This window comes from Cavia porcellus, unplaced genomic scaffold (genome assembly GCF_034190915.1).
Source record: "Cavia porcellus strain 051 isolate PalLab524CR breed Dunkin Hartley unplaced genomic scaffold, mCavPor4.1 scaffold_2, whole genome shotgun sequence".
NCBI lineage: Eukaryota > Metazoa > Chordata > Mammalia > Rodentia > Caviidae > Cavia > Cavia porcellus.
In genome coordinates, this window is record NW_026947485.1 from 8,159,938 (window position 1) to 8,177,449 (window position 17,512).

The 17,512-nt window shown below is 47.8% G+C and overlaps 1 protein-coding gene across 3 annotated transcripts in view; it reads left to right on the top strand.

Annotated features, from left to right (window-relative positions):
• The window catches only part of Gsap (gamma-secretase activating protein), a 75,308-nt gene that overhangs the window by 40,971 nt on the left and 16,825 nt on the right, over nucleotides 1-17,512 (top strand). For 2 of the 3 annotated variants that reach the window (XM_063237620.1, XM_063237623.1), the window contains exons 16-22: nucleotides 111-328; nucleotides 2,563-2,632; nucleotides 3,153-3,235; nucleotides 6,485-6,538; nucleotides 14,477-14,605; nucleotides 15,302-15,360; nucleotides 16,004-16,035. In XM_063237620.1, coding sequence (XP_063093690.1) covers nucleotides 111-328; nucleotides 2,563-2,632; nucleotides 3,153-3,235; nucleotides 6,485-6,538; nucleotides 14,477-14,605; nucleotides 15,302-15,360; nucleotides 16,004-16,035 — 645 coding nt within the window. Of the gene's footprint in view, nucleotides 1-110; nucleotides 329-2,562; nucleotides 2,633-3,152; nucleotides 3,236-6,484; nucleotides 6,539-14,476; nucleotides 14,683-15,301; nucleotides 15,361-16,003; nucleotides 16,036-17,512 lie in introns of those variants that run through there. The other variant, XR_010043656.1, reaches the window with a different exon arrangement.

Genomic DNA, 17,512 nt, shown 5'->3' on the forward strand with positions numbered 1-17,512 from the left:
TCTCTTGGGTATGGCTGTTTGCGTTTGTTTGACTTTAATATGTATGTTTGGTCCAGGGGCGGGGGAAGCGTTATTTATTTGCTGATCTGCTTTTTTTTTTTTTTGACCAGGAAACAACCTAATGACCGATGTGCTACCTCAGGGTCCTTTGCGGTCACTGTCGGCATCGCTGATGCTGGACCAGGCCTCCGGGAGGCTCTACGGAGTGTTCCTGGACCAGCCTGGCCTGCTGCGGGTCCTGAGGGCCGCCCAGCGGGACTGTGACAGGATGGCCGCGCTGCACTGCCTGCTGGCCTGTGGCCCAGAGCCGCAGCCTCTGGAGGCCCAGGTGAGGCCTCAGCTCGCATCTGGACCTCAGCACACGGGTGGCACCCAGGGCATTGATTCCTTGTTTGAATGATCAAAAGTTGTTTTTATTGGCTACCAATTAGGTGAGGATTATGACCCCCGTCTTGACTTAAGCATATTTGTCTTTCAAACATCTTTGCTCTGCATTTCTCCCAGACCTCAGACTGCATGTGAGTGCTCACCCCTCCATCTATGGTTTTGTTTGTTCCAATTTCAGTTACCCCAGATCGATCGTGGTCTGAAAATACAAATGGAAAATTCCAGAAATAATTCCTAAGTGTTAAATTGCACACTCTTCCAAGTCGTGTGCTCAGATCCGGCCACCCTGCCCTGCCTTGCTCTGTCCTGAGCCATCCCGACCCCTAGCACAGCCATGCTTCATAGGCTGCCTGCCCAGGGGCCGCTTAGCGATGCCTCGGTTACCAGGTTGACTTTGCAGTCTCTCAGCACTCGTGTGTTCAGGAACTTTAGTGACCACTCTGGCGACTCAGGGAAACCCTAAAGTGTTTCCTCTCAAGGAGAGAGTGAAAACTCTCAACTTACAGAGGAAAGAAAGAACTACGTGATGATGTTGCTAAGTTGCTATCTGTGTTTTCAAGTGTCCTTTGGTGGTTTTGGAAGACAAGGGCACCACCACCCTCTTCCATGTTGTGAATAAATATTTAGTGCGTCAGTAATGTTCCAAGAAAGTACTCAGTACACAATGAAATTCTCAAATAATTTACTTTTTCTCCTATTCTATAGTTTGTGTAAATTTATTATCTAAAGGACTAAAATCATGTGACAAATATTTACTACATTTTTCATAAAGGTAGTTTATATTTGTAATGGACATTATGCTTTACACAGCATTTTGCACATGTTCTCTGTCACCTAATTTTTACAGCCATCCTGTGAAATCAGAAAAACCCTCTTAGCAGACCTGGTTGGGATCAACAGTTGGCTGATTAATTGAAAAAAAGATGAGATATTTTATCCTAAATTGCATACATGAATAGTCTCATCTTTTGATGTAGGATGAGACCCTTTTTTGTGAGTCCTTTATGGAGTTCAAAGACATTTTTCTTGCATAAACCACTGGTCATATGTTATGTCTCACTTTTTGTTACTTTCTGAAAATTTTTAACTCTAAGGAGATCAGTAGGTTAAGCGCTTTCCAAGACAATTTTTGTATATCAGGCATTTAAAAACCCAATCTGTTACTAGTTATTTAGCATTTTAGAGACATACTGTCTTAGCTTTTTGTGGCTGTGATTGAATTATTGAGAAAGACAACTAAAAGGAGGAAAGATTTATCTTGGCTCATGGTTTCAGTCCAATGTCTTCCAGTTCCGAAGTAAAAACATCATGGCGGAAGGTTGATGGGGGGAGAAAGCTGCTAACCTCACTCAGCCAGGAACTAGAGAAGGGAAAGAACCAGCGGGATGATGTACTTTCCCAAGGGTGCTTCTTCCAACTGGGCTTCACCTTAGAGCTGTTTAGCTTTGAACCCATCATGGATTAATCCATTGATGAGGTTAGTGCCTTCATTATCCAGTTGCCTTCCAAAAGCCCCAAACTTGAACACGAGATTTTGGGACCTGAACTGTAACTCACGCCTGTGAGTCTTTGCAAACCATTCAGCTTCTTTTGTTGACTCAACAACGTTCTTTTTGCATCTATAGCTCACTTGTCTAATAAGTTTTATGAAACAACCTCATTGTGAGTGTGAGTCACACTGGCATAAGAAGGTTTAATGGAGAGGGTAGTTGTAGGGAGGAGGAGGGTTGATGTAAATTGGATTATCCATCCCTTGAGAGGGCATTATGGGGGTGCTGCAGGAGGGTAAGCAGCCTGACAGTAGTCACATGGTGCCCGAGCTAGAGTTTAAACCCAGGGAGCTGTCACTAGTCCTTGTGGTTTTGTTTGATTTATTTGCTCCAGTGTCCATGTCTTGTGCTTTGTATAACATGAATTCTAGCAAAATCATATATCACATGGGCCAAGTTTTATTTGGATTCCATTCAAGGGCATTTATTAAATGGTGTGTAGCAAGGATCTCATTCATAATACTGCTTCATCCCTCTACAACTACTTTATGTATCCCGTGTTCATAAGCAGTTGCAAAACAGACACAGAATTTTAAATACGGATTAATATCCATATGTTGTACTTATTTGGGGGAAAGGGTGGAGTGCAGATTTAAATGCTAACAATTCTGTTGTCTTGGTGAAGATCATCCAGTGGGTTTCTGAGAACATCTCTACCTGTCATTCATTTGACCTCATTCAGGAATTTATAATTGGTGAGTGTTTCGAATGCACCCCTGACCCTTTTGCTTGAGGGAAAGCAAGGTTGTCAAAATACTGCTAGCGAGCACTTTTTAAAAAAAAGCCTATCGCAGTAAGAAGCTAATTAAATTTCACTCTCTTGTGGTTTTGTGAGAAACTGTGGCTTTCGGAGACTGATGAGAAATAAGATAGGATTTTGATTTTATAACCTTAATGTGAGTTTTCCCCCCTGGTAAAATGTATCTTTCTTAGCCTAGTTTTCTGTTGGCTGGCTGGACACCACTAGAAAAGGATACAGTGTCCTTTAGATAGATGTAATACCAAATGGAAAAAATCCTGCAGTTACTCAGATTGTAAAAAGCAGAACTTACACATTTTAGTCAGTGGATAAAATCCTACTGGTTAGCCATTTGAAGCTGAAGAATAAAGCAGTGAAAACTTCTGCTGGTTTGCTTGATTTGCTTGAGTTATATTGTCAGTTTCTTTATTCTTATTCAATCACGTCTTTTTTTACTCTTTTGCAAACCCACCCAGCTTCCTCGTATTGGAGTGTGTATCCAGGCACAAGTAATATAGACACCGTGCTGCCGTACTCCTCAGTGCTCTGCTGGGATACAGTAAGTTAACACTTCGTACTCTGCGTGCAGTGAAAACCCATCCCCAGTTGTAGGACAGGTACCTGAGGCCGTAATTTCATCTCTGTCTTGACTGAAAAAGAACTGAGCAGGAACTTTCTAGAAAAACTGAGCATCCCTCATCTGAAATCTGAAACATTCTAAAATCGGATACTTTCTGAGCACCAATGTGGTGCCACACGTGGCAAATTCCACGCCTGAGCTCAGCTCACCAGATACAAGAGTACAGGAACAGCGTTTGAGCCCAGCTCTTTCTAATTTAAAAGAAAGGTGCATAAAAGTGGTCAGCTTCAGGCGACATCTGCAAGGTCTACCTGAAACGGGTGACTTTTATATTTAGATTTAGGTCTCATCCCTAAGATGTCTCACCACAGATGTGCGGATATTCCAAATCTGAAAAAGTAAATCCCGGATGTGAATCTTTTTGGAGGCGGTACTAAACCCGTCAGGTGTGCCTGCTATTGGATGGAAGTGCGGGTGTAGGCAGGCCTGGAGAAGAAGATGCAGGAATTTGTTCCTCTTTTTCCTACCGGGAAGAAGGAACCCCCTTTTATGGGATTTTTATAAAGCAAGGATTTAATTTTGTATTGGCTACAGTGAATTATGTATTAGCTTTATATAAATAAGAAAAAGCTAAACCCCTGCAGTCCTACTTAGTAGATTAGGACATTCACGACCGCTTTTCTCAACCTCGTGAAGAAAATGTGTAATGACTTTAAAATCGATGGGAGCCGGCAACCTTGGCAGACTGGCCGCATTCACCTTTCCTTCCTGTGCAGCGGACTCCTTCCCCTCAGGCTGGGAAGAGCTGAGCCGAAACACTGTTTCTTTGCTCTCCGGTGTGAGGTGGTAAACTAAGCTTCGCTGGACCAGCCATTGGAGAGAAATCACAAAGCCTGCGCCTGAAAAGATTCTGATGCTGGTTCTTTCCTACTTAGATCTTAGACCCATATACTTAGTCTTGAGGTAGAAGTTGTATCAAACAGGTATTGAGAATGAGAATTTTAATTTGGATAACACAAGCATAGGAAGCTGTGCAGTGGGGTACATTGTGATTCTTCATTTTGTATTTAGACTATGTCGATACACATCCTTTAAAAAGACATATCAAGTGTGTTTGATTAATTTCTCAATTTTCGGCATGTGTGAGGGTGGTGTTCCCCGAGTCCCCTCCTGCTGGGCTCCACCTTCCTGTCACAGGTACAGTGGTAAGTCACTGTGGGATCTTGAAGGACAGATCCCTTCTTGAGGTGCCCACATCTTTCTGTAAGAGCACATTTGTGAATACACACGCAGACTTTGTGGTTCTGTGGCAGGAAGTCTGAAGATTACACCATTCTCGGGTCAGGAAGTGTGCACCTCAGCTCCCTCCCTTACACCCACAGCCTTTCTGTCCTGTGTTCAAGGTGACGAGGGGGCAGGGCCGGGACCACTGTTCCCAGGGTCGCAGGCAGTGATGGAGTGTGTGGGAGGCAGGCGTTGGATGGGGGCATCATCCAAACGGGCAGGGCTTCACTTCTGCCTTTCTGATGATCCTAGCAGGTGCAGGAGCCATCGTGAATACACTCAGAGTGACATCAGGAAGTCCCACGAGAACAATGCAAGAAAACCACATTTATAACCTCCATCTACCAGGCGTATTTGGGGGTTTACCATGCTGCTTTAAAACTTCTTGTGGTTGGAATAGCTTACCTAAAAGGCCTCTTGAATTCTGAAGTGCTGTGACTTTATACTTGTCTTTAGAAATGATGTAAATCATTTACTTTCCCCTCAAAATCCACAATTGTTCCTAATGCTACCACCTTAACTAATTTATTCTTATTTTAAAAAGCAAAACAGAAAAAGCATAGAAACAATACAGAATTTCCAAAAAAATTAGGAAATTAACCCTAATCAAGATATTGCATATTGTCATTTTAGAAGTAGTTCAGGTTACAAGATTTAGGCACGAAAAAAATGATCAGTCAACCAGTGAAAGCACAAGCTGTTCTTCTAGATGAACTAACACAGATTAGTAGTCTAATGATCTATCTTGCATATGTATCTTTACCACCTTAATTTAAAAACTTCCCACAATGGAAGAGCATTCAGTGCATGCTTGCACATAGGAAACAACTGACTTGGATTTTGTAAAAGATTCTAGAAACTTGCCTCGCCAGTCTTGGACTGTGCTCCAAAAACAATTACAGCTATTTTAAAATGCCACTTATGTCTGTTTTAAAAGTACAATACATAATGTACTTAAGCATTGTGACTGTCCTACAAGCTTGTTTTGAAATTTTGTACCATTTAAAAAATTTCTTTAAAATTAAAAAAAAAAAAAAAAAAAAAAGACTGAGAGAGAAAAAAAAGAAGCACCTTCCCTACCTCCGCCCGAGGTGCTGTTTGCTGTATCCCCAGCCCGGTGAGAGTGGCTCACAGGTTCTTGCCCAGGCTTTCTGCTGTCAGGTGGAAAACTCAGTTGCTCAGATGTTCTGCACATGATTTTTCTTTACTGTTGTGAGCCCCATGCTTCATGTAGCCAAAACCAGGTCATTGAAACTCTGAATGAGCCCCAGTTCTTAGTTTCCAATAGCATTTCCTAAATTACTTTCTCATATAACATTTGCTTTTGGAGGGGATCTGAACTGACCAGATGAAAAGCTAATTATGCAGTTGGCATAGAGACTTGGTTTCCAAAATAACACGGGAGCACAGCAGTGTTGGATGGCGAGTCTTTGACATTCCCATCAGGCGCTGTCTTTTGGGGTTCCCTCTAGCCTGGCTGGGGAGCTAGGGCTGCAGACACAGCACGGGAAACAGTGTCTAAAATCGTGCGGAGGATTGGTGAGAAGTTTCCAGTGCAAGTTACAGAACAGCCCTTCCAGCTCTGGCTCCTTCTCCTGAAGCAGGGCTGACTGCAGCGCATGGCCGTGAGAGAGGAAGGGGAGAACAGACCCCTTTTCATGGTCACAGTCCATGGTGCAGAGAGAATTTGCCTCCTTTGTCTTTAAATGAAAACGTGCACAAATACAATATTTGCTCCGAAGTTTTCATCCTAATCTCAGTTCCTTTACAGCCCTGCAAGTGAGTATGACCCTTCCCAAGGCAAGAGATGGGCACACCCCAAGTTTAAAGGAGTGTCAGCACGGGAAGCTGTCTTCCCTCTTGTGTACACAGAAAACGCCTTCCGAAGTCCTGAGCTGGTGGCTGACGTGCTGAGCAGTTGTGTGTTTGCTTTCCCCTCTACAGGAAATTCTTGGAATAACTCTGGTGACGGAAGAGATCCCTCTGCTTCTAATGAAGGTAAATCGCTTACAGTAAGCTGCAGGCACAGCCCTGCCTGACTAAGCCTCTGCTGCCCCCAGTGGTTCCGACAGGAACTGCAGGCTGCTGATGGTGGGCGTGGCAGCGGGCAGGACCCTCCCATGGGGGGGGGCTGAGTGGTCCCTGGGGATGACGTCATCACAGCTCTTATTGATGCTCTTTGAAGATGGGAGAAAATCACAGGGCTCAACTAAAACCGGAACAACTGATACTTGTCACTGTGCCTCAAACCGTACTCCAGTGAACTGTGACTTATCTTTACATAGCCGGGGAGCTGCTGCTTTAATTTTATCTGTAGTCACTCCCTGGTCTCCAACCTTGAAACCATTAAAGCCTCAGGAGCGGGGTCCTCTCATTTTCTGCTGCCCTCACATCTCCCGGGAGTGGCCGGGGCTGGCTGGCTACGTGGGCTCAGTAACATCTGTGCACCCGCTTCCTGCACTAAGCTGCGGTTGTCAGTGTTTTGGGCGCTGTCTGTGGTTTCAGAATAGTCTCAGACCACAATAGAGAGAGTGAGCGGGGTGAGTGGGAGAGCGTGGGCAGGGAGTTAAAGACGGGGGAGTCTCCAGCACAGTTTCCTTGAAGCTCTTCTGCTGTTCTGGGCAAACCTCCGGGCAGCGATCCTGGCTGCTGTGCAGTGGGAGGTCTCAGCCCCGGCAGCAGGCAGCGCAGGGGGCTGCTGTCTTGGATCTGTACTGGATTCTTTAGGATCCATGCAGGGCCGAGCAGGGCAGGCCTGGGTGGACCTGGGGGGCTGGGGTGGGATCTGAGGTCACAGTGATGCCCTGGGGCCACTGGAGGGCTGTGTTGGTGGCACTAGGTTTTGGTCCTAAGAGTTACGCCTTCAGGATACACTGGCCACCTCTCTAGGCAGAAGTGTGGGACCCCCAGGAAGTCCTGCTGAGGTTGGGAGATGCAGGAGGAAAAGAGATTTTATTAATAGTTAAAAGGCTTGTCTGTCGGGGCTCTGGCCAAGAGCCCCAATCTCCCAAATGAGTGTACTGTGAAGGCTTAAATAAACGAGACAAGTGGTATGATTTTAGGGCTGCAGGAGGAACAAAACCCTCTGCAGAGTTCGAGACCCTGGGGGATGAGACAAAGAGCTTCCCTGGGCTGCCCACATTTATTACATTTTCAAACAAAGGGGCTGGGGATTTAGCTCAGTGGCGTAAGTGCCTGCCTGGCAAGCGTGAGGTCATGAGTTCAGTCCCTGGTACCTCCCCCAAAAAGAAAAGACTCTCACATTTTCAAACAAAGAGAGGAGATAGTGAGGAGAGGACAGGAACTGAGCAGGATCTTGGGAGTCACTTCAAAGACTTCTCCAAGCAGTAAATTATGCCAATTTAGGAGAACTGCTTTATCTCCATGATGATATTCACGGTGCGAGTGAGACGGCAGGAGTGAGATGCCTGCAGCGCAGGCTCTACTTAACTGGGGTTGGATCCAGGTGTCCGCAGCTGGGGCCTTGTCTTGCCCTTTGAGGTATCTCTGGCCTCACAGGCCACTACAGGCCTCAGCCAGGGCCAGTGATTCTTAGAGGCTCACTTACTATGAATCAGCTCCCATCGCCAGGCAAGGGGCCTAGGACAGACTCGCAGATAAGCAGAGGAAGCCAATGAGTTACTTTTAAATCCTCTCAGAGCCGCTTCGTAGTGGCCTCCAACGCGTGTCAAGACACTTGGTCCTTCCCCTTCATCGCGTTTGTCTTTCCCACTAGTTCTAGAAAATCCAACAAACCAGTGAAGGGAGTGGTAAAAACAAAGAGAGCAGCGCACCCTGCTACCGTTTCTAGTCTGCTGTCTGCTTTTTGTTTTTCCTTTTGGTACCTAGTAGTAATGGGTGATCCAGAGATGCAGAGATAAATACTACAACTTATAACAAATTATAATCATAAACATGTTTGTTTCATGTTACCACATGAATATGGTTTCTTATGACCCTGTGGGGGTTGCTATCCCATTTCACTTAGAGAATCTGTTTTTGGATATTTGGCTCTTCACTAGCTATCATTTAATGTTTTTGCTATTAAAAATGTTTCAGCAAATATGTTAATGTATGTAGTTTTTCTAAGGTTAAATGCCAGGAGTATCACTAGGTAAAAAAGACTGACAGTTTGTTTTTTTTTTTTTTTTTTTTTGGTCTTTTTCGTTTTTATCGGTACCGGGGATTGAACTCACGACTGCCTGCTTGCAAGGCAGGCGCTTATGCCGTTGAGCTAAATCCGCAGCCCCGCCCCGCCCCCCACTTGTTCCTTCTGTCATGCTATAGAACAGTGACAAGGGGCCGATTGGGCTCTGCCAGTGCCTTGGTTTGGGGCCTGCTCCTTTCCGGGATGTGGAACGAGGGTGCCTGTCCTTTATGTCACCAGTGTGCGGCTTTTTGTTGTAACTACCAGGACAGACTAAGCCATGTGTGAACACGTGGGGGCGGAACCAACCACTTAAGTTAGAAGATTGTCACCTAAAAGATAAGGCTTCCTCTCTTTATAAATTGTTCTTAAAATAATTTTTAAATATCTAAACAAGGTCCATGTGCCAAATGAAATATCACAAGAGTGGCTGGCTGGCTTTCTCAAGAATGATTTTATTTCTTTGTGAAGTGTGATTTGCTTGAGGGAAGTAGCCAGTTTCACAAAAGTTAAAAGTTGTCCTTAATTGTGGAGTAAGAACAGAAATGATTAAAATTAGTCGGCCACAGGAAGCATGTGGAGATTTAAAAAAAGACACAAATATGAAAGAATACAAGTGGAGAAGTGGGGTAGGAATTATACAGAAGTACTTTTTATACTAACCTATCTTTAGTCCACGTAATCACTTGTTTAGAGATTACCAGAACCTGCCCCAGAGACTGGGCAGGCCACGGGGGCCTATATGAGTAATTACTTAAGGGGAGTCCAACAGATGTTAGACAGATGTTATTTTCCTTGCGCCTCTCTAATAAAGACAGGCACTATCACATAAACAAAAGACTTATTAGAAATACAAAGTATCAGTGCAACCCTAATGCAATGGCTTGCAATCTTTAACAGTTACAGTTGTTGCAAGGATATAGCATTGTTGAAAGTGTCAGTTGGTTATGTGATCATTGATTCTTTTCCCCCAAAGTGTAGCTTTCACTATTTGGGGACAATGAGTTTATAGTCAGCTCCATTAACATTGCAAGCCATAATTTTATGAAACATTTCTCTTTAGGAACGGAGCTGGGGCCCCGAGCTTCCTGTAGAATTGGGCTACCATCCGTCTCCTCCCCGCTGATGCACCCAGAATCAAGGCCTCGAGCTTTTGCTCCTTTTAGGCCAGCCCCGGGGCTGTGCCACTGGGCTTCACAGTTCTAGTGAGAGCAGGTTTGGTTTTTAGGGCTAAGACTTGGCTCTCGGGGTAGGTGTGGAGAAAGCCCACTATGAGAGGAGCGTGCTGGGCACTGGGTAGCTAGGAATGTAGCCCTGGGAGACCATGAGTGTTATTGTTATGTGACTTGTAGTGATTTTCACATGACTGAATTCGACTGTACTTTGGTGCAGATGGCAAGGGGACAAGGGAGGGGACGAGGGGACAAGGGAATGGGCGTAGGGAGATGCAGGCCAGTGCAGACCACACCTGCTGTACCCTCCACAGTGAGACAGATGCCCTATGCACCAGGTGTCACACGCAGTGATTGTAGACTACGACTGCAGCCTGCTCTTACTGTGACTCAGCAGACATGTAAGTTTTTTCATGTAACTGTTAAGGTTAGATCTGTGCTATTTTGTAAAATGAGATAAACAGCTTTGTTCCTTATGCACATGAACTACCTCATGGTCATTAGATGTGGCCTGGGATAGTTTCTCTCCATTCATCGTGACTCCAGCAAGCCCAGAGGTTGGACATCCATGCTTTAGAGCCATGTTTAGTGATTACAGTTTTAAAAATCCAGGCCATTAAAAAATAGCTAATAGAACCACCAACTGGGCAAGAAAGTGGGACTTCTTCTGCTGGAGACTGAGAAAGGAGGAGGAGGAAATCGGTGCACAGCCAGACCTCGAGTCTGCAGCACACGAGGCTCGGGAGACTGTGGCCGTGCTGTGCAGGGGGCTGCTGATTGCGCCTCAGTTCAGCTCACTGCCTTACGTCCACATGTCTGTCTCTCTCTTTCTGGTACTGGGGAATATAATCAAGGTCTTTGCACTGACCTACATTTCAGAACTTTAAAGTAATTAGAAAATAATTTTTTGAGATAGGGTCTAACTTTCTAAAGTGAGTGAGCCTGAATTTGCATCCTCCTGCCTCAGCCTCCCAGTTTGCCGGGATTACAGGCTTGTGCCACCACACCCAGCTCTTTGACATTTACTGTTTTGTTCAGTCTGTGCTGGAGTTAGAGGGTGATGGTGTAGATAAAAGCGGATATGAAGATGGGCTCCGTGGAGGAGCCAAACTGGATGGATGCTTTCACTCTGCTGGCTGAGTCCTGGCATCCCAATGAAAATTCTCTCTAGGCTGGCCGCCTCGCCTCCGCTTCCGGGGTTGCTCATCACTCAGCAGAAGCTAGAGGGCCTTTAGAAACGAGAGGCAGATGTTTAAAGCTGGCCACCATTTGGAGATGAGCCGGTCGGTGTCTCAGGCCTTCGGGCTCTGTTTCTCAGGTGTGGATCCATTGCCAGACCAAGTCCTAAGTGAGAGAATCCCCTCACGGGACCCCAGGGCTCCTTCCCTCAGGCAATGCTTGTGATGGGCTGTACTTGGTAATTGCGTCAGTCATCCTGGGAGACCAAATGAGAGCATTTCCAAAGAAGAGACTTGGATGATTTTCCTCCTTTCCAGAGAAAGAGCTAACATGCACTTTGGTGCTGGAAACTGCTCCCCAGTCATCGCCCTAGGCTGGGACTGAGCCCCATATGGTGTCCCAGGGGAGCTAAGCTCAGGGCTCCCCCTTCCATAGCCACCCTTGTCACGTGCCCGGCGATGTGCTCCGTGGGCCAGTGGCCTTCACTCCGGGGTTGTTGTTCTTGGTGGGGACAGCACTCAGTGTGGCCCTGCCGACCCGGTGACCCCACACTGGAGGCTCCCTGGGCACAGAGGCGAGGGGCTGCGTGCGGGCCGGTAGGATGGGCTCATACAGCACTGCCCTCCACGCTAGACCCCCATATCTGGAATTCTATGTGGAAGCCTTTAACTGCCTGGGTTGAGCGTGCTGGTACGGACTTGGGGCCTCCCAGAGCTGGGCCGAGCCTTCTCTTTTTTCTGCACTCCTGTTTCTCAACACAGTCCCGAGCCTTGGGGGGCTGTGGCTTTTACACCCGCAGACAGAGAGGTTGGCCTAAGCAGAGGGCGGCTGTAGTCCTGGACTTGCTCAAGAAGCATTTTCAGCCCTGGCTGAACACAAGGATCGGCTGAGGAAACGGAAACTCCCGAGGCTCGGGCCACACTGCAAACCAGTAAACCCCAGGGCCTGGGATGTGGGTCTTTCCCCTGGGCGGCCGCGGCTGGGAGTCACACGCAGGTGGCCACAGGGATGAGCCCAGCTCGCTGGCCAGTTGCTCTGTTCTTGCTAATGCCGTGCATTTGCGCTGAACCCAGAACCCATGTCCTGGTCTCTCAGGCTCTGCTCGTACTCCGAGCCCCCCTGGCACACCCCTCTTTTTAGCCATCACTTGCTCAAATCTGTGTCTGTGCCCTGGACTCCCAGGCTCTGAGCAGCTTTTCAATTTACAGTGATGTTTAAGTCTTCATGACTTAAAATTCTCACCCCATACTTAGTTGATAATGGACAGTGGAGTCTACATGTGGTGTTTTTTTTTTCGGTCCACTCTTAATTTCTGGAAGATGCTGTGGGTGTTTTCATAGGCCAGTGACGTCCCCGAAAGACCTGTTATCTGACATGGAAATGTTTCAGGGGCTCTGGGTAACTATTTCTTACTTAAATGTAAGTTTGTGAATTGTTGCTCTGTTTTAAATTTTGGACCTCTGCCTTCTAACACAGTGGGTTTGAACTACATATGGGCCACAATGTCCTTCGAAAATCTGGTATGAGTTGCAGATTCCCTGCCCAGAGAGGCTGCTGTGGGGACACCAGCAGGCCTCCAGGGCTCTGAAGCCCACACTGGACTCGGGCCGTCTGGCCTCCATCTTTGTTCTCAGCTGACAAAAGTTGTAAGGAGAGGAATTTTTTAAATGGAGGAGGGGGAAGTGGCAGGAAGTCTGGGAGGGATTTTTCTTGGGACTGTAGTGAAGTGGGGTCCTCTGGCATCGGCCAGGGGGATGCGGCCAGACCACGGGTAGGCGGCCCCTTGACTTTCTTGCTCTCCTGGTGCAGCCCTGGCGAGGCACCAATGGGACGCTGGAGGTGGAACAGGCAAGGCCAGTGAGTGGCCTAAGTGACCACTAGATGTCACTGCAGCGCCACCTAGAGTAGTTCCTGGTTGGGCGTTCAAGTGCCCAGCTGTGGGGCAGCAGGAAAGCTGTGGTGATTTTCGGGAGGGCTGTGATCAGGCCAAATGTCGGCAGTTTATCTTACGCATTTTTTTTTCCCATACAAGGAAGAAACACAGGAGGGCGGAGATGCACTCATTATAAATAAATAACAGTAATAAAAAGTTTAAAGAGTGAGCCCGGCGGAGTCCGGAGGGCTCAGGCCTGCCTCTCGTGCTCCCATTTCCCCTTGGAAACCTCACTGAGTCCTGGAGATTCTGCAGTTGCCCGGCGTGGGCCCTATTATCTTGATTAAGGTCATATTTGTCCCCAGGAGAAGGAGTGTCATCGGGGTGGGCATTTCAGCTTCCTAAAACAGCAAGTTTTAGAGTATTATCACGTAACTCACTTTACTGATACCTTCAAAGTCAACCATGATGCCTTTTCCCGTAAAAATTTGGGTCACACTCGTTTAACATTAGAGCACTTTTCTTGAATTTTATATATATATATTTTATTAATGCAGTTCACTGGTACATTTTAGGTTTACCATACTGATCACATCACCATAGGGACTTTGTACCTGTAAGTGACATAACTTGGCTCTTTGTTTTCCCGTGCCCTGACCCTCACAATGCCTATTACACATTTTGATCCTTATTTACACTTTCAGTTTCTCACACTAGAGACACAATGTGGTATTTACACGTGTGTCTGATGTATTTCACTGAAGAGTATGGTCTCAAGGTGCATCCATTTAGCAGAAATGTTGAATGAGGTATATTTTACGTCTTCTCATTTTCTTGCAATCTAGCCAAGCCCGTCACCACAATAGGCAGTAGATCACTTTTTTGTGACCACGTGGGATATAAGTCACGTATTTTGGCAAAAAAGAATGTATCATAAATCCGTCTTCGTTGGTTGGAAAGCCAATCGGTGTCAGGATATCCTTCAACCTTAAGTACATTAGCACTGCAATTTATTATTAAGAATGAGTCAGATGTGCAGAGTTTAGCTCCAGGGTACTGCAGTTATGAATAATTCAAAGATCTAGAAGGCCAGCTGATTCTGTTTGGGAGTATTTGACAGCTGAATATGAAGCTCTTTCATTTCATCCTGTCTTTTGATTCCTATGGTTTGAAAAATACCCTGGGAAGTAAATAAGCTTAGCAGGAAAGTAAGCCTGCTCCATTTTTATGAGGCTGTTGGCCTGGATATGGCGTTTCTGACACCACCTAAGTCAGGAGAATGTGTCCCCAGAGAGGAAGTGGCTTGGCGTGGTTTTAAAGGCTTCCCTGATGAGCCTCACCCAGGGAAGTCCTGTTGGCTTGGGGAGATGAGCTGTGGGTGGGAAGGGGGTGGAAAGGAAGAACACAGGGCAGACCTTTACTGCTTAACGGGGTGACTGAACTGACCCCTCCAGGGCAGCACTCACTCCAAACACTGCTGCCCCAGCAGCCGCAGTGGGGCTCCCGGGGTGCTCGAGGGGCGGTGGAGCCCAGCTTCTTCAAATTCTGGTTGTTTGTCCCTCCAGGTCCACAGCTTTAAGGGCTACTGGGAAAAGCTGAACTCCAACCTCGAGTACGTCAAGTATGCCAGGCGACCCTTGTACTACAGCAACCGTGTGCTCTGGAGGGAGTGGTGCAACCTGACCTCCGAGGAGGTGCGTGGGTCAGGAGGACAAGGAGACCGCGGAGGCCTCGCGGGCTAGGGGCCCTCTGAGGACCTGAGTTCAGCGAGGTCAGAGGACACAGCGAGGTCAGGGTGGGAGCGTGAGTGTTGTCCATTCTCAGAGGTGTTCTCGGTCACCTGAATAGTTAAACTCTGTTATAAAAAAAAATCTAGGTGTTTCCAAATTCCAAATGAGCGGCTGCTGGAGGGGAGCAGGAGTGATACGACTGACATAAGGGGGTGGCCTGGGGAGATTAGTAGAGGGCGGCAAGTGTCCTGGCTGTGAGGTATGAAGCTACACAGGTGAAAAAATGACACAGCACCACACACACACACACACACACACACACACACACACACACACTCTGTGCCAGTGTCAGTTTCCGGGCTGGGTTCTTTACTCCAGCCCTGTAAGGTGTGTGCACTGGCAGAGGCAGATGCACGTCTTCAGGTTATTGCAGAGAGCGTATGTGATTGTGTGTAGTTGACTCCTAACTTTTGCGAGTCTGTTCTTGGTTAGCATAAAGTGTGACTTTGTTTTGTAAAAACATCTGGGTGTCCCGATGACCTGGGAAGTATATTTCATCCTCCCGAAGCTCTCAGCTCTATTGTATTGTGTCCTCGATGTTTAAATAGCCACCCATGAAACCCTCACTCTGTTCCCCGCCCTGACTTGTTCTCTTCCTAGGAAATGGGCAAAAGAAGGTCCGTGGCGTACGTGAGGAACATTCTCGATAACGCGGCCAGGTAAGTAGAGGGAAGGGTTCTTGTGTCTGTGATATGGTTTTCTTTGACCTTGTTGCCTTCTTTTTGTGGAAATTGCTTCCTTTTGCTGCATATTCTCAGCAAAATGGTGCTGAGTCCTCAGAGCAGCCCTTTGGGCTGGTTCTGGGTCCGGCTGCTGGTGATGGGAAAATCTCCTGGGTTAAGTCTTAGAGACTCGAGGGTGGGTGATCTCTGCGGGATAACCGAGTCTTTCTGAGGACAAAGGCAGACAGTAGATTGCTGAAAACCAAGCTGTCGGTGGGCTGGCGAGCTTGCTTTTATTTTGAAAGCATATTTTGGGGCGGATGCATCACCTTAGGTGCCAACTGTACAGTTGGCGCCTCTGTTCTGTTTCCTGCCCTCGTTATTTCCAGTAACTGAGAGTGTGCTTGTTCTAAATTACTGCCTTTGTTGGCGCTAATGGGTTTTTATGATCGCCTAATGTGGCTTTTGCTACATTAATTAAAGTTTTTGAGGTTTCCAGTAGCCCGAGAACAGTTTCGTGGTGGTTTTATGTTTTAGCTTTTTTTTTTTTTTAGGATATCTTTGTGCAGTGTTGTAGCTTTACTTAAAACACAAAAACCCCAGTGCTGCCTGCATGAGTAACATGTCTGATTTCTTCTAGGGTGATTTCTAGAGTAGAAGCGAGGCGCCCAGGTAAGGGAAGAGCTGTCGCAAAGCCTCCGGGCTTCAGTGTTGTGTTGGTGGCACTGACCTCCCTGCTGCTCTGGGTTGGCTGGGAAATCGCTTCCAGCAGTGGAGTGAAGGCAGTGCCCTTTACTGTTGCCTTGTTCTGGTGACCGCAGAGCCATTTCCACGACCGTTTTGGCACCAGCACCTTTGGGGACAGCTGCTGAGTGTGCTCAGTCCCTGGGAGCTGGCCTGCTGGCTTTCAGGGCTGGTCCTCTCGAGGCTGATGTGATTCCCATGCCCCTGGCTGTGCCCGCACGGCGCCCTTCGGCAGTTCCCTTGGCACTGGCTGCAGTCTCCAGCTGTCTGATCGCACAGGCCCTCCTGATTCTTGTTTTTGGTTGACACTTGGCTTGCACTGGGCCAGGTCCCCGGGGTCGGAAATGAGGAGGGCCGTTCCAGAGGAAGAACTGGGCCCAGGAGCTGAGAGAAGCGGACTCCGGTCCAGAGCTGTGGTGTCCTGGACAGTTAGCTCCTGGGCCAACCAGTTGCCCTTTGGGCCCTGTCCTTCCAGGGACTAGAGTGTGACAAAGAGGGCCATGGAGGCATGCAGGAGCTGCTCGCACAGCATGTGTGTGTGGGGTGCCGGGGAAGTGGCTGCCTTCTCCTTAGCCCATTGCTGTATGTAATGGAAACCCTTTTAGCTAGTGTGCAAACTTCACAGCTCTCCGGTCCTGCGACAGTGACCCTGTCCCTGGGGACCTGGCCCCGCCTGGGTTAGCAGGTGTCCATGCCCCAAGCCGGGGCACTGCCCACCAGCCAGGGTGGCTCCAGTGCTCCCCCTTGTGCTTGTCGAGAGATCTGCAGTCCAGCAGAGGTTTCAGTTGTGTCCACCCCTTGTCCCCTGCCTAGGCTGCTCCTCCTGCCTTCTGCCTGTCACTCCCCAGTCTGTGTGCTCTGGGAGACTTCCTCTTCCTCCCTCCTGCCTCTGAGAGAGGAAGAGCCAAGCAGAGGGGGGGGTGCAGGGTAGGTTTTCCAGATTCTGTTGCCCTCTGGTCTGGTCAGGGCAGTGCTGGTCTTGGTGTAGAAAGTGCTGTTTGGCCTTCAAAGTGTCTTTCCACCTTCACCCCACCACTGTTTCAGCCTGGTAACTTAGCCAGTTGGTGTTATTCACCCTCCTCCCTCAGCTCAGGGACCCCCAAAGTCCATGAACCTGAGGCTCAGGAAGCAGAAGAGAGCCGAGGAATGTCCATCCCACAAGCCCCACTGGACCTTGGGTGCCGTGGGCTGAGAGCGGCCCCAAGGCCCTGTGTCCTGGGGAGCAGACGTTCTTGGTGGCGAGTTTCCATGTTGAGAAGTCAAGGCCAGAACCCACTGGTGCCGGGAAATGGGTTCCTCACTTTTGTTTTCTGTCTTTCTTGGTCTTTTCCTTTCTGCCTGACAGCTCTGTCTGTGTCACCCACACTGGGCTTGTAGATCTGGATCATGCTGAGCCACTGGGACC